General features: G+C 50.1%; 1 protein-coding gene across 1 annotated transcript in view; it reads right to left on the bottom strand.

Moving 5' to 3' along the window:
- Positions 1-10,497, bottom strand: part of Slc29a3 (solute carrier family 29 member 3) — a 34,059-nt gene extending 23,562 nt beyond the window's left edge. The window contains exons 1-2 of the mRNA XM_041656635.1: positions 10,408-10,497; positions 7,970-8,268 (exon numbers count right to left, since the gene is read on the bottom strand). Of these exons, the coding sequence (XP_041512569.1) occupies positions 7,970-8,268; position 10,408 (300 nt within the window). The 5' untranslated portion in view covers positions 10,409-10,497. The remainder of the gene's footprint in view (positions 1-7,969; positions 8,269-10,407) is intronic.
- Between the last annotated feature and the right edge of the window lie 4,358 nt (positions 10,498-14,855).

Below are 14,855 nucleotides of genomic sequence, written 5' to 3'. Positions count from 1 at the left end.
CTTATTCTTTGAGATGGGGTCTCTCACTAAACCCGGAGCTCACTGCTTCGGCTAGACTAGCTGGCCTGCAAGCTCCAGGGATCTTCGCATCTCTACCCGCCCCCAGTGGTAGCATTAAGCATACATACTGCTCATGCACGCTTTTGTATGTGGGCACTGGGGATCTGAACTCGGGTCCTTATGCTTATACGGTAGGCGCTTTAGCCACTGAGCCATGTCTCCAGCCCTCTTCTCTTTACTCTTAAAGATGCCCATGAAGCCCCCAGTCAACAATACAGAAACAGAGGCGCTAGCTCTCCCAAACCTGGGTCCCCCTGCCTCAGGCTGAGGAGTGAAATGGCTGTGTTCTTTCTGACAATCCTGTACCCCCACCCGCCAAGCCTTCCCAAGGCCCCAAGAGGACAAGCCAGCATCTTTGCTGTTCCTCTTTCTATTCCTCCTACACCGAAACCAGCTAGCCAAACAGTGGCTCTGGGGGCCCACAGAAGGAAGGGCCAAAGAAAAAGGATCCTGAGAAACACACACACTCACCAGCGACAGTCACTGTCCAAGTCTGCCTGTCTCTCTTTAAGCCATGGGGATACAGAACGGTGACCTTCTTAGGAAACTCCCTAGCTCCCATCCAGCCATGCCTGCACAGGGCAGCTTCTGGAGCTCCTCGGTGGGGCCCAGGAATCAGTCAGGGCCAAGAGCCATGCCTGAGACAGTTCAGGATGTGCTGCCATTGGAGGGGCCTCTCTGCTAGCCTCGCCAGGTGCTTCCTCTCACATGAATGGCGGTTTCACTGAGGCAACAAACTTCTCTGAAGATTCATGTGGCGCCAGAGCTACAAGTTGTGACTGGATTACGTGTATACATGTGGAGCACACACACACACACATACACACACACCAGTGACAGTCTAGTGGAAACCCAGGCCCTCCACTGTCCCTGCAGAACTTTCTCAGTCAGGGCCTACCCTTAAGAAAAGTGCTCCGGGCTTTTGCAAGGGCTCCGATTAGCTTTGCTCTCAGCTTACCCTCATGGATCGACCACATTAAAAAAGACACCGGCAGACAGCCAGGCTACCTTCTAGCATGCTGGGGAGATAGTCTCTGGATTCTAAGGATACAGGTGGGAAGAAATAAAATCAAAGACAGAGAAAGAGAGGGAGAGATGGATGGGCGTGGGTGGTGTACAGGCGGAGGATAGTGTGCTGGTGAGGAGAAAATCAAAAAGGAACAGGAGCTGCGGAAGTGGCCAGAGATGTGACTGACAACGCTTTAAGAAGCGGAAAAGCTGAAACAGAAGGGGGAGCCATCACAGGTGTTGCACACTGGGAACCGCATACTGGCCGGACTGTGGTTAGCAACAGAGGGTAGACAAGAAACCTAAAAAATGGCTCATTTATGGTTTTTGAGTCTACAGATGGCTTCAGCGGCCATCCACATGAGCCAAATGATGGGTAGCTGGCAGGGAGAGAGGCAGCTGACCCTCATCCTGATGGCCACCTACCCACACTCTATGGCAGGACAGCTCGAGTTCCTTGCAGCCCACTGACCACTGCTGTCTCTTTTCAAGGCGTGGTAGGGCTCAGGCAGGGCTTTAATTCACTTTGGTGTGTGGGTAGGGGTGGAGAGTAGCACCATGATTTGGGATCGTACTTTTAAAAAGTTCTTGACCAAACAGGCTACCTTTCCTCCATCTGGAAAGAAATCCATGCCACACTAAAATCTGCCTCTCTCTAGGACACCAGTGTTCCTATACTGGAGATAGTCTTGCAGGTCTGGTCCCCCTGGCAGCTGGCCACATCTGCACCCTGGGAAGCAAGTTTGAAGGATAGGGCTGGGAGCTGAGTACACACTAGGTACCCCAGCACTGATGGAGGCTGTAGCCCCACTCATCTGAGCAGCCACCAGCACGTTCCTTCAACCTCTACCCACCTCTGTGAGCAGAGGACACATGTCCTCACACCTCACAATGGCAGGAGGCGTCTTACGTTACAGGCTACAGCCCATGGCAGGCTGGGAAGCAATGGGATGGGTCCAGGCCAGAGTTCCATTTTACCCTATTTTCCTTTTTGTTGCCTGCCTTTCATAGTACAGGTGAGCTATACCGTTTCCTGGGGCCCTTTCCTTTGACCACCCTCTTCTTCTGGTGACAAGTCGTTGCCTCTGTTCAGTGTGGTGATGTCCCCTGCAGCAAGGACCAGGAGATTATGCCTACGAAGGCTCTGCCTGGCACAGGATCCTGCTAAACATCACAGAACTAACGGTCAACTTGGTGATCTTAGCTCAGTAAAGACCACTGCTGTGGCCCCACTTCTTTGCAAAGCCTGGGGAGGTTCCTGGGTCAGTCCAGGCCTCGCAGAGGTTCATAGTAGCGGGGAGGGGTGACACATATACCTTTCCTTTTCAAGGCTTCCTATCATCTTGATTTTGCACCCCCACCCCAGATGACTCCTATTTTTTTGTTTGTTTGTTTGTTTGTTGAGACAGGATTTCTCTGTAGCTTTGGAACCTGTCCTGGAACTAGCTCTTGTAAACCAGGCTGGCCTCAAACTCACAGCGATCCGCCTGCCTCTGCCTCCCGAGTGCTGGGATTAAAGGCGTGCACCACCACTACCTGGCAATGACTCCTATCTTGAGGTCACATAGGTCCCACTGCTCCTGTCCCTAAGCCCTGGAGACAGGAAGAAGACTATGCAGCCCTCTTCCAGGCCACACACTCCTGGTGAGCATCTCCCAGAGACAGTGGAGAAGACCCAAGCCCATCCCTGGCTGACATGTGGCTTGGGGACAACCCAGACACACTGAAGAATCAACCAAGCTTAATGACCTTCCATTCGCCAAGCCTCTCCAGCCAGCCCCCTGCCCCCACGCTCTGTAAGGGCTCTATCAGTCCCCCACCCCGGCTCTCTGCTATAGGGAAGGTCATTCCTTGGACTTCCGGGTAGGGTTGCTCTAATTCTCCAAGCAGGAAACAGGCTTCCCACTGGCAGGTTTGGCAACTTGACTACCACTGGAGGAAGTCCTTTGAGATGGCTTCCTAGAGTCTCTGGAGCTCTGGCCACAGCCCACTTAATGACAGTTGTTTTTCACTCCAGGGTGCCCTCTGACTTTGATCCTGATGTGGGTAAACCTCCTCCACAAAGCTGGGCATGTGTGTGCCCGGGTGAGTCAGAACTGGGTGGGTAGGTAGTTTATCACAGCTCTCTGGTGACTCCACAGTGGCTGGATGGTGACAAGACAGGACACAGTTATTGCAGGGACTCTGCTGGTCTCCAGCTTGATCTAAATCTCAGTTCTGACACTTGCTAGCAAATGACCTTGGGCTGGAGGCCTCAGACCTGGGAGCACCTCAGTTACCCCATCTGGAAACTGGGGACAAAACACTTATTTACCAGAATAGCGTGGGGGTGATGGATGGGTAAGTCACAGCGTGGGTGGGTACAAGCAACATGGCAGGGACTTAGTGGTGGTCAGCAGATCTCCAACAAGCCCTCTGATAACCCAGCCTCCAGTTCCTCTTTTAGAAGCCATGTCATCCTGGTTCCTTTTAACCCTTCCCCTCTGGAGTAGGGTGCCTGCTCTTAGTTATATGAGGTAGCTCCCAGATTGTGCTATCCTGTGGCTAGGCGATGCGGACTGGACTAGTAGGCGGTAAATACTGGAGTGGGACCCCCTAGGTTCCTCCATCTGCTGAGTCAGGTAAACCTGGCCTTCCCTAGGGAGAAACCTCATTTAACATCTATGCCAATCCATCTGAAAGGTGGGCCACGGTGACTCCAGATCCATTTCCCTACAGCGTAAGCCCTCCCTTAAATCAGGGTATCACTTTCCTCCTTAGCCATGTGATAACCAATGCCACACATCCTTGATGTATCTCCATGTGCCAGGCGCCTGCCAGATGCTTATCAGTGTGCGTCCTGAGAGTTGTCAGCGCAGTGGGAAGGCAATCCTCCTGCTTAAGTGGATCCTACATCCCTTATTATGTAGGAACACTGGGCCATGGTCACCAAAGTTTGGCTCAACACCCTGGCTTTCATGGTGAGGCCCTGACGGGAAAGCATTGGTGCTCTAAGGATGCAGATGTGAACCTAATGGGAGGCTGGGGGTTTCCCAGGGAACACCCATGGACTTGAGTGATTGTTCTCCCATCTGGGACACAGAGGGAGCTGATTTTGCTGTTCTTAGACTAGAAGAGCCCATCCAGTCTGCAGCAGGGGCTGAGAACAACTGAGGGGTCCTCCCAGCAGGAAGGAGCACCCCTAACACACACACAGACACAGAGGGGACCTTGACAGCTGGGGACCAGGAGTGGAGCCCAATGGCAGAGCTCAGGTCCCTGGGTTTCACAAGTCAGAAGAGAAAGCAGCCAGGTCACATGCTTGCACAGCCTCCTACACACCACTCTCGAAGCATGTCCACTTTTGTGACCGTCTACCTACCCAACTTCACCATTGCAATTCTCTCCAGCCCTGTCTTGCTGTATGTATGATCTTGGGCAGGTCCCCTAAGCCATCAGAGCTTCTGACTTTCTGCCTCCAAAGAGGTTATTCAGATATTCCAAGGACAGAAGAGAAAGTCCGTGTCGCTGCTGCTGGCCTGGTGGATCTAGGAAACCTGAGCCCTCACGGCACCCCTGAGCTATCCTTTCACGTCCATTCGTCTATTTTCGCACTGATAGTTTTGGTGCAGCTGCCCCCGACCCTATTGGCTTTATCTGAAGCTCCTATTCCAGAGAACAAAGAGGAGAGGGCAGGGAAGGCAGACGAAAGCTCTCTAAACCATCTCCAGACCTGCCAGCGACAAGAGGAAATGAGCCCTGGGATGGGAGATGGCCCCAAAGGCGACACAATGGGGAGAGCTGTCCACATTCCTTCTGGGACAAATTCCTCCACCTTAGCAACACACCGGAGGAAGGTTAAGAGGGAACAAGCTGTCTTCCTGACTCTCGGTGACCCTCAGGACACAGGGCAGACTGGGGCTATCAGCAAGATTGGAAGAGAGCAGGAGGGAACTAGCTGGCAGCGGGTGGAACAAATAGAAGGCAAAGAAAAAGAGCCCTGTCAAATGCAGACAGGCCCCCAGCACGCTTGCTTCCCCAGCCTGGCCCATGAATCGAGGGGGTGACAGGTCTCTCATCTCCGATGCCAAGAGCCAGGAGCTGCGGGCAGCAGGCAGGTACTAGGCCTGCACCTGCCAGCGCTCGAGCGCCGCAATAAAGTATCATAGCGGGACCCGGAATGCTAAGTGCCTGCAGCTGGGAGGGATTGGGAGCACCGTGGCCTTTCTCTGGCAGGCCTGAGGATGGATGGAGCGGGAGGGACAGGTGCTCACACAGCCGAGCCCTGCCCTGGGGAGACAGACAGATGGACAGACAGGCAAAGAGGTTCTGGAGGAAGTCCAATGGGCAGTTTCAGTCGCGGAGGCCTGTGGAAAGCTGAACAGCTTGTGTCACTAGTCCATAAAAGAACGAGGCCAGTCCCAAATGATGCCAGAGATGCTGTTCATACAATACCTGGGACGGCGGTGCCAGGCTTTATCCCGTGATGTGTAATAATGGGCCTCATTGCCACAGCTACCCTAGGAGGGCAGTATAACCAGTACATACATAAGGAACCAGAGTGTACAGGGCCCAGAGCCAACAGAGGCCACATTCTGGGGGAGCTTCCTAAAGGCCACCGTTCCCATCAGTCACCTGTGTGAATATGTAAGCCCTGACTCCAGGACCTGGGTGGAATGAGCCTGTCACCAACAAGTTCTCAGGGTGCTCCTGGTCCCACAGTTCCATGTGGTGGGCAGTAGGACTCTAAACCACCATGGTCTGTCCCTAAGAGCTTTTCGGGTACACATATGCAGTGACAGCCCTTCTCCAGACCCTTGAGCCATGTATGAATCCACAGGCATGTAGTAATGGCCCCTTCTATGCATCAGAACCATGTAGGCAGGGTGAGGGGTATGTAGCAGTCAGTGTCATATAAACCTTAAAAAAGGCCAGTGTCCCTTCAGCCAGATCAGTCAGAATCCCCGGGCTATGTGTCAGGGGAGGTTCTAGAAGTGGCTTCAGGCATGTGTGCGGTGGAGCCTTGGAGTGATGCTCAGAGAGAGCCCATCCATTGTCTGACTTGTGACATACAAAGCTGAGGCGTGTTCTAGAGGGCTGGCCAAGGACTCAGAAGGGCTTCCAAAGAAAGAGACGTGAGCCACCTCTGGGGCCACCAGAGGGGTTGGCTGGGGTCTGCTAGCACATTCCTTCTTGTCCCTGAGGGACCCACAGAGGAGGAGCACAGGGCTCAGCAATGTCAGCCTCCTGTGCTGGCATGCTAAGAAATAGCTCTGCCCCCAAGCGTGTTGCAGGCGAAAAGAGCCAGGTCTCCCAGGCCCCAACCCACTCTATAGAACCACTCTTAACAGACGCTTTTACTAGGTACAGTCAGGCTCCTCTGAGCCCTCCTCCCTTACTAGGCATTGACCTCGGACCATATGATGGTGCAGCTTTCCTTAGAGGATGACATAGTCACAGCCAGCATGGAGGGAAGGTTGCTGTGGTGACCTCCACATGATCTGGCTCAAGGTAGAAAAATAAGACAAAGGACTCTGAAAGCCAGTGCCTCCTTCTTGGGGCAGCCCCCGCTCACCCTTCAAATCCCTCTGCTCCAGGCCACGGGGGCCTGAGTGTGTCCCCAAGACTTCACTCCCCTTAGAACATAGGTGGCATATGTTTGAGTGTCCCCCAAACTTTCCTATACAGAAATACATTCCTCACCTGGAAGGAGTAAGAAGATGGAAACCGCATCCGTCTAGGATGTTTAGAGGGGACTATGGTTAGTCATGGGATGGCGCCCTACAGTTGCATTCTGGTGGCTATACGAGAAGAGGGAGAGGGACCAGGCTCACATATGCCCACGCTCATCTTCCGTTGTCACAAGACGCCTTGTGCCACCTGAAGATGACGAGAAAGTCATCACCAGACACAGTGTCTCAACAGAGGGCTGTAACCAAGAGTCAAAGCAATCTTCCTTTCTTCAGAATGGTCATCACTCACCTGACTGGTGGGACTTTGATCCCAGTCATGGTGAGCAGACTGGTACACTCTGTCTCCCCTAGCTATAGGGCCTCTAGTTTACAAGGGTGTTACAAAACAATGTTACAAAACTATGCTTAGACAGCTCTCTCTCTCTCTCTCTCTCTCTCTCTCTCTCTCTCTCTGTGTGTGTGTGTGTGTGTGTGTGTGTATGTGTGTGCGCGTGCACATGTGCACAGGACATGTTAAGGGGTGTGAAGCTTTGGTTTTAAGCGCTAAGAAATACAAGAAGACTACATTTCCCAGCCTTCTCTGTAGCTGATAGAGTCACGTGATTTAGTTTGGGCCAATAAGATGTAAAGAGGAGGAAGGTACACCTTCTAGGAAGTGTTCTTACAAGCAACAGGGCTTCCCTCCTTTGTGTCTTCCTATAGATATCATAATGGATGGAGCTTTGACAGCCATCTTGGATTACGAGGTGACCTTGGATGTGAGAACTAGCAAGGAGAAGCAACCCACGTGTCCAAAGTTGACTGTGACAGAAAAATGACCTCCTCTTGCTTTAGCTACTGCTATTTGGAATTTTCTGGAGCCCACAACTGACTTGATGCTGTAAGAGTTGTACCTTTAATTCCCGGAGGCAAAGGTTCCGTATTCTCACATGCACCATTACACGTGGTATAGAACCATCCTATCCATCCTCCCATAGACAATGGCAGACAATCTGAAGAATGGACTGGGTCTTCCCATCTCCATCTCTTCAGCCTCGGGAGGTAGAGACGAGGCCTGGGTACCACACAGTACAGGGCCTAGAGCCCAGTGGATTCTTTCCACGGTGCCCACCCAGACTCTGCACCAACAATACCCATATTATTAGCGTGCAAAGGTGCTCCCTCCAGCACCCCTAAGGATGGCCTGGCTCCAGGTTACCTGCTCCCCTGGTGAGGGAAATGGCTCTTACCAGGATGTCTGTGTCCTCGGAGTCCCTCCCTGAGGCCAGGCGGGAGCAGTTGCGGAGTTTAAATGCCCAGTACTCCTTGGCAGTTACAAAAAAGTTCCAGGGCAGTAGGCTCCCAATTCCCAGGCAGAAGAAAATGATGTAGGCACCATTGAAGCGGTCCTCTGGCCTCTGCAGACCGGGGGCTGGGTAGTCTAGTAGTTTCCCCAGCAGGGCTTCCTGGTCAGCTTTGCGAGGGCTGCTCAAGGCTCTGTAGGTAGCATTTGAGCTGTGATATACATTGTCCTCAGAGGCAACGGCCACTGTGGGAGCAGAGAGAGACGCAGAAGGGGCAGGTTAGCAAGCACTGAGGCTGGAGACTGGCTTAGCCTAGAAGACATCTCAGCCCATGCTAGGTCTACCCTGTCCTTGAAGTCTGGCAGGAGAGCTCCAGGTTTTAGGATCAGGAAGGAAGATAAAAGTCAGACTAGAAGAAGGACAGGCTATCAGAACTGGTAGTGACTGCAGCGGTCATCTCAGCAATGCAAGGACAGCACAGGTGATGCGTAAGTATGGGACAAGTGGCATGAACACCCTTGCAGGTACAGATTGAGGCAAGTGGTGCAGAAAGGAAAGCCTGGGTTAAAGGCATTCACATCTGAATCAGAACCCTTGATGGGCAAAGAATGAGACCCCAGCTCTTCTACATTATGCAAAAAGATAAGCAAGGGGGGAACCACACACACACACACACACACACACACACACACGTGCTTTTTTACATATGCTCCACATACCGTGGAAGACACACAGGGGTCTTCCAACAGTGGGTGTCTTTGGAGGGAGATGGGGACAAGGAAGGAGGAAGTGTCACTGTTAATTCTTATTTTTTGTGCCGTTTGAATTTGAGCAATGTATATTAGCTGTTCAACCATTAAACTGGGCCAGAAATAATGGCACACACAGGCCTATAACTCAGTGGGACTCTGGAGGTGGAGGCAGGAAGAGCTGGATTCAAGGTCAGCCTCTGCTGCGCGGAGAATTCAAGAGTTAACCTGGACTAAGTGAGACCCTACCTCACAAAGAAACAACTTCCGTCCTTCAGCACATGGCTACACCCAACACGTGAGCCATGACAGTCAGGTGCTAGGTACGACCTACAGATAAGAAGTTTGAGGCTCAGAAAGATCAAGTCACTTGCCTAGGTCACAGTGGCATGAAATGATACAGCCAGGCAGTCTGCATCCCCCCTGGGGATTCCTCAACTCCTTGCCCAGGGATGGTCTAGGAATGATACTCTGCTGGTTCCAAGTCCCAGCAGCCCTCCCTCTGAAGGCATCCTGCAGCAAGGAGCTACGAGCAGAGAAGGCCCAAGGGGACCATCATTAACACTGCTGAACGAATGGACTCTGTAGGACCCAGACATCACCCTGGACTGCTTGCTGCAGCTGCACACTGGAGCAGGCAGGCAGGAGGTTCTACAGGGCTCTGTCAGGGTGAGCAGGGCCCCTCGTATAGCCTTGAGTCACGTGGAGATCAAAGATGACCATAAACCAGACAGGGTATGCATGGAGGCACACACACACACGCACGCACACATGAGCACGCTTAAGAACACTTGTTCTTTCAAAGGATGTGAGTTCAGATCCCAGCACCCAAGGCAGGTGGCTCAACTACTTGTAACTCCAGTTCTAGGCGATTCAATGCCCTCTCCTAGTTTTTGCGGGCACCTGAAAGAACTTGTGCATACTCACACAAAGACACATGTATATACACTTAATTATTTTTAAATGTCAAAGAAAACCATGAACCACAGAAGCCACCAGAGAACTGGCAAGGAGCCGTTCCCAGAAGTTCAGGCTAGGAGGGTAGGTGCAGGGCCCAGTGAGGGTGACCCAGACCCACACAGGGCTGGAGCCCCTTCTCAGCTGCGGGTGTCTATTCATCAAGGACCATTCAGCCTTGACCAAAGCATCTGAAGTTGCCAGGGATCCTCTCTAACCGGGTCACCGGCCGTGCAGCAGACTGAGCAAAACCTTATTACTCTTTATAAAAGGTAGCTGTGGCTTTGGATGAACAGAGAAAGACAAAGAAAGGAGGGGAGGCCAAGAGCTTCCCCAGGCCAGGCTACCCCTGCCCCTGCCTAGAGTCCTGGGGTAAGGGCCAGTCAGAGCTGGAAAGAGTGAGAGCCTGGGGACAGAAAAGATGCCTGGCCACTGCGTGTGCCTCCATGACTCCTGAGGACACAGGTTGGGGGATGAAGAGCGAGCCTGACAGCAGGCTGGGACAAGTTCCCTCGGCAGAGGCAGCTGTGACACCCTATCTGGACCCACAAAGCCTTCTGGATCCTTCAGGTTGACCTGTCCCCACACGCAGGACCAGAGAGTGAGGCGGGGAGCCCAGGTTCAGCCTCGGAAGGGGGAGATCCAGCCAAACATGGGGGCCGCCGCGCCCGCACTTACTGTCGCTGTCGCTGCTACCTCCACCAGGTCCCGGGAGCCGGGCCTCTGCGACTAGGGCTCAGCCAGGCCGGGCTCCACCCATGCCCTCCCACTCGCCCTCCCCTCCTCAGCTCTCCCCGCCCCGGGCTCCCAGCGCTTCCGGGTTTGCCGATGCCTCCCTCTGGGCCCCTCCCCACACGCGCGCCCCCGCCTGGCGCACGGTAGCAACTGCAGGCGTCCAATTGCAAAGAAAAGAAAGTGAGTCTCTGGGCCAGGTCCCGCCCTGCTCCCCTGTTAGTACCTTCCCACGGAAGGGGCTGGGGTTCGGGGCCACCTCAGCTACATAGTAAGCTTGCTATCAACCCAGACTACTAAAGCCAGACGTGCACACCTAGATACATCCATGCACACTCATATACATATGTATGCTCGTACACACATGCATACATTAATGCACACACACATAACATGCATGCTCATATATACACATGTACACACACTCACATATACATACAGAGGTGAGGCTCAAAAATTAGCATATCTCAAAAACATCCGCAAGTGCAAGAGGAAGAATGGGGACCAGAACATGGCTCTGTGGGAGAGCACCAGCCAGCATGCTCCAGGCCACCCCAGGCGCATCCCATACACAGAGTGGGTTAGGGGGCCTCAGGATCAGGAAAAATCAGCAAACAAGAAATTAACCTGTACAGTTCTCCTTGTCTCCCTGTGTCGTTTACTGTAATCAAATCCTGAGTAAAACCAACTTGGGGAGGAAGGGGTTAATTTCACCTTAGCATTCCACTGAGAGAAGTCAGAGCAGAAACTGAGGCAGGATGCTGAAAGCAAGAACCAAAGCAGAACCCAAGAAGAACTTTGGCTTACAGGACTTGCTCTCAGTGGCTTGCTCAGTCGTGTGTGTGTGTGTGTGTGTGTGTGTGTGTGTGTGTGTGTGTGTGTGTTTGAGACAGGGTTTCTCTGTGTAGCCCTGTCCATCCTGGAACTCACTTTGTAGACCAGGCTGGCCTTGAACTCACAGAGATCTGCCTGCCTCTGTCTCCCAAGTGCTGGGATTAAAGGCGTACGCCACCACCACCCAGCTTCAGTTTTATTTCTTATACAGTTGAAGACCACCTGCTCAGAATGGAATGGGCCCTTCACATCAATCGTTAATCAATATCATTGCACCTGGAGTCTTTGTTTTTCGTTTTGTTTTTTCTAAACCATATGGTCTTTTCCCAAACTGGCCAACATGTAGAAAGACTGTGGAAGTGCTCAGCCCTAAAAGGAGCATCTAATACCACACCCTTCCTCTCAGGGGAGACTCAGGGGTCACTGAAAAGGGGTAGAAAGATTGTAAGAGGCAGACGTGGAACATGACTGCAAGGAAACAGAGTTTGGGGGCACAACAGGGAAGCTGCACATATGAACGCACAGGGGTTGTTATAGCAGGCACAAGACTCATGCAAACTTTTTTTTAATTTTTTTTAAATTTATTTATTTATTAAGGATTTCTGCCTCGTCCCCACAACCGCTTCCCATTTCCCTCCCCCTCCCCCGATCAAGTCCCCCTCCCTCATCTGCTCAAAGAGCAATCAGGGTTCCCTGACCTGTGGGAAGCCCAAGGACTGCCCACCTCTATCCAGGTCTCGTAAGGTGAGCATCCAAACTGCCTAGGCTCCCACAAAGCCAGTACGTGCAGTAGGATCAAAAACCCACTGCAATTGTTCTTGAATTCTCAGTATTCCTCATTGTCCGCTATGTTCAGCTAGTCCGGATTTATCCCATGCTTTTTCAGACCTAGGCCAGCTGGCCTTGGTGAGATCCCAATAGAACATCCCCATTGTCTTAGTGTGTAGGTGCACCCCTCGTGGTCCTGAGTTCCTTGCTCGTGCTCCGTCTTCTTCTGCTCCTGATTTGGACCTTGAGATTTCTGTCCGGTGCTCCCGTGTGGGTCTCTGTCTCTGTCTCCTTTCATCGCCTGATGAAGGTTAATATTCCTGAGGATGCCTATGTGTTTGTCTTTGGATTCACCTTCTTATTTAGCTTCTCTAGGAACATGAATTATAAGCTCAATGTCCTTTATTTATGGCTAGAAACCAAATATGAGTGAGTACATCCCATGTTCCTCTTTTTGGGTCTGGCTTACCTCACTCAGGATAGTGTTTTCTATTTCCATCCGTTTGTATGCAAAATTCAAGAAGTCCTTGTTTTTTACTGCTGAGTAATACTCTAATATGTATATATTCCATACTTTCTTCATCCATTCTTCCGTTGAAGGGCATCTAGGTTGTTTCCAGGTTCTGGCTATTACAAACAATGCTGCCATGAACATAGTTGAGCATATACTTTTGTTGTATGATAGGGCCTCTCTTGGGTATATTCCCAAGAGTGGTATTGCTGGATCCAGGGGTAGGTTGATCCCGAATTTCCTGAGAAACCGAAACACTGCTTTCCAGAGTGGTTGCACAACTTTGCATTCCCACCAGCAATGGGTGAGTGTACCCCTTTCTCCACAACCTCTCCAGCAAAGGCTATCATTGGTGTTTTTTATTTTAGCCATTCTGACAGGTGTAAGGTGGTATCTTAAAGTTGTCTTGATTTGCATTTCCCTGAACGCTAAGGAAGTTGAGCATGACCTTAAGTGTCTTTTGGCCATTTGAAGTTCTTCTGTTGAGAATTCTCTGTTCAGATCAGTGCCCCATTTTATAATTGGGTTGATTAGCCTTTTACGGTCTAGTTTCTTGAGTTCTTTATATATTTTGGAGATCAAACCTTTGTCAGTTGCAGGGTTGGTGAAGATCTTCTCCCAGTCAGTGGGTTGTCTTTTTGTCTTAGTGACAGTGTCCTTTGCTTTACAGAAGCTTCTCAGCCTCAGGAAGTCCCATTTATTCAATGATGCCCTTAGTGTCTGTGCTGCTGGGGTTATACATAGGAAGTGGTCTCCTGTGCCCATGTGCTGTAGAGTACTTCCCACTTTCTCTTCTATCAGGTTCAGTGTGTTCGGACTGATATTGAGGTCTTTAATCCATTTGGATTTGAGTTTTGTGCATGGTGATAGATATGGATCTATTTTCATTCTTCTACAGATTGACATCCAGTTTTGCCAGCACCATTTGTTGAAGATGCTCTCTTTTTTCCATTGTATACTTTTAGCTCCTTTATCGAAGATCAGGTGTTCATAGGTTTGTGGGTTAATGTCAGGGTCTTCTATTCGATTCCATTGGTCGACTTCTCTGTTTTTATGCCAATACCAAGCTGTTTTCAATACTGTAGCTCTGTAATAGAGTTTGAAGTCAGGGATGGTAATGCCTCCAGACAATCCTTTATTGTATAAGATTGTTTTGGCTATCCTGGGTTTTTTGTTTTTCCATATAAAGTTGATTATTGTCTTCTCCAGATCTGTGAAGAATTTTGATGGGATTTTGATGGGGATTGCATTGAATCTATAGATTGCTTTTGGTAGAATTGCCATTTTTACTATGTTGATCCTCCCAATCCAAGAGCAAGGGAGGTCTTTCCATTTTCTGGTGTCTTCTTCAATTTCTTTCTTCAAAGACTTATAGTTCTTGTCAAGTAGATCTTTCACTTCCTTGGTCAGGGTTACCCCAAGGTATTTTATGCTATTTGTGGCTATCGTGAAAGGTGATGCTTCTTTGATTTCCCTCTCTGCTTCCTTATCCTTAGTGTATAGGAAGGCAACTGATTTTTTGGAGTTGATCTTGTATCCTGCCACATTACTAAAGCTGTTTATCAGCTGTAGGAGTTCTTTGGTAGAATTTTTGGGGTCGCTTATGTACACTATCATATCATCTGCAAATAACGAAAGCTTAACTTCTTCCTTTCCAATACGAATCCCCTTGATCTCCTTATATTGTCTTATTGCTATTGCTAGAATTTCAAGCACTATATTGAAGAGGTATGGAGAGAGTGGACATCCTTGTCGTGTTCCTGATTTTAGTGGGATGGCTTTGAGTTTTTCTTCGTTTAATTTAATGTTAGCTGTTGGCTTGCTGTAAATAGCTTTTATTATATTTAGGTAGGACCCTTGTATCCCTATTCTCTCCAAGACCTTTATCATAAAGGGGTGTTGAATTTTGTCGAATGCTTTTTCAGCATCTAGTGAAATGATCATATGGTTTTTTTCTTTCAGTTTATTTATATGGTGGATTACATTGATAGATTTGCGTATGTTGAACCAGCCCTGCATCTCTGGGATGAAGCCTACTTGATCATAATGGATAATTTTTCTTATGTGTTCTTGGATTCGGTTTGCCAGTATTTTATTGAAAATTTTTGCGTCGATGTTCATGAGTGAGATCGGTCTGTAATTCTCTTTCTTGGTTGGGTCTTTTTGTGGTTTTGGTATCAGGGTAACTGTAGCTTCATAAAAGGAATTTGGCAATGACTCTTCTGATTCTATATTGTGAAATACATTAAGGAGTATAGGTATTAGTTCTTCTTGGAAGTTC

The sequence above is a fragment of the Microtus oregoni genome, unplaced genomic scaffold (genome assembly GCF_018167655.1).
Source record: "Microtus oregoni isolate MIOR12 unplaced genomic scaffold, Mior012 000007F_ref0000211, whole genome shotgun sequence".
Classification (NCBI taxonomy): Eukaryota; Metazoa; Chordata; class Mammalia; order Rodentia; family Cricetidae; genus Microtus; species Microtus oregoni.
The sequence above is the reverse complement of the archived record's forward strand: the minus strand, read 5'-3'. Positions and strand labels throughout refer to the sequence as shown.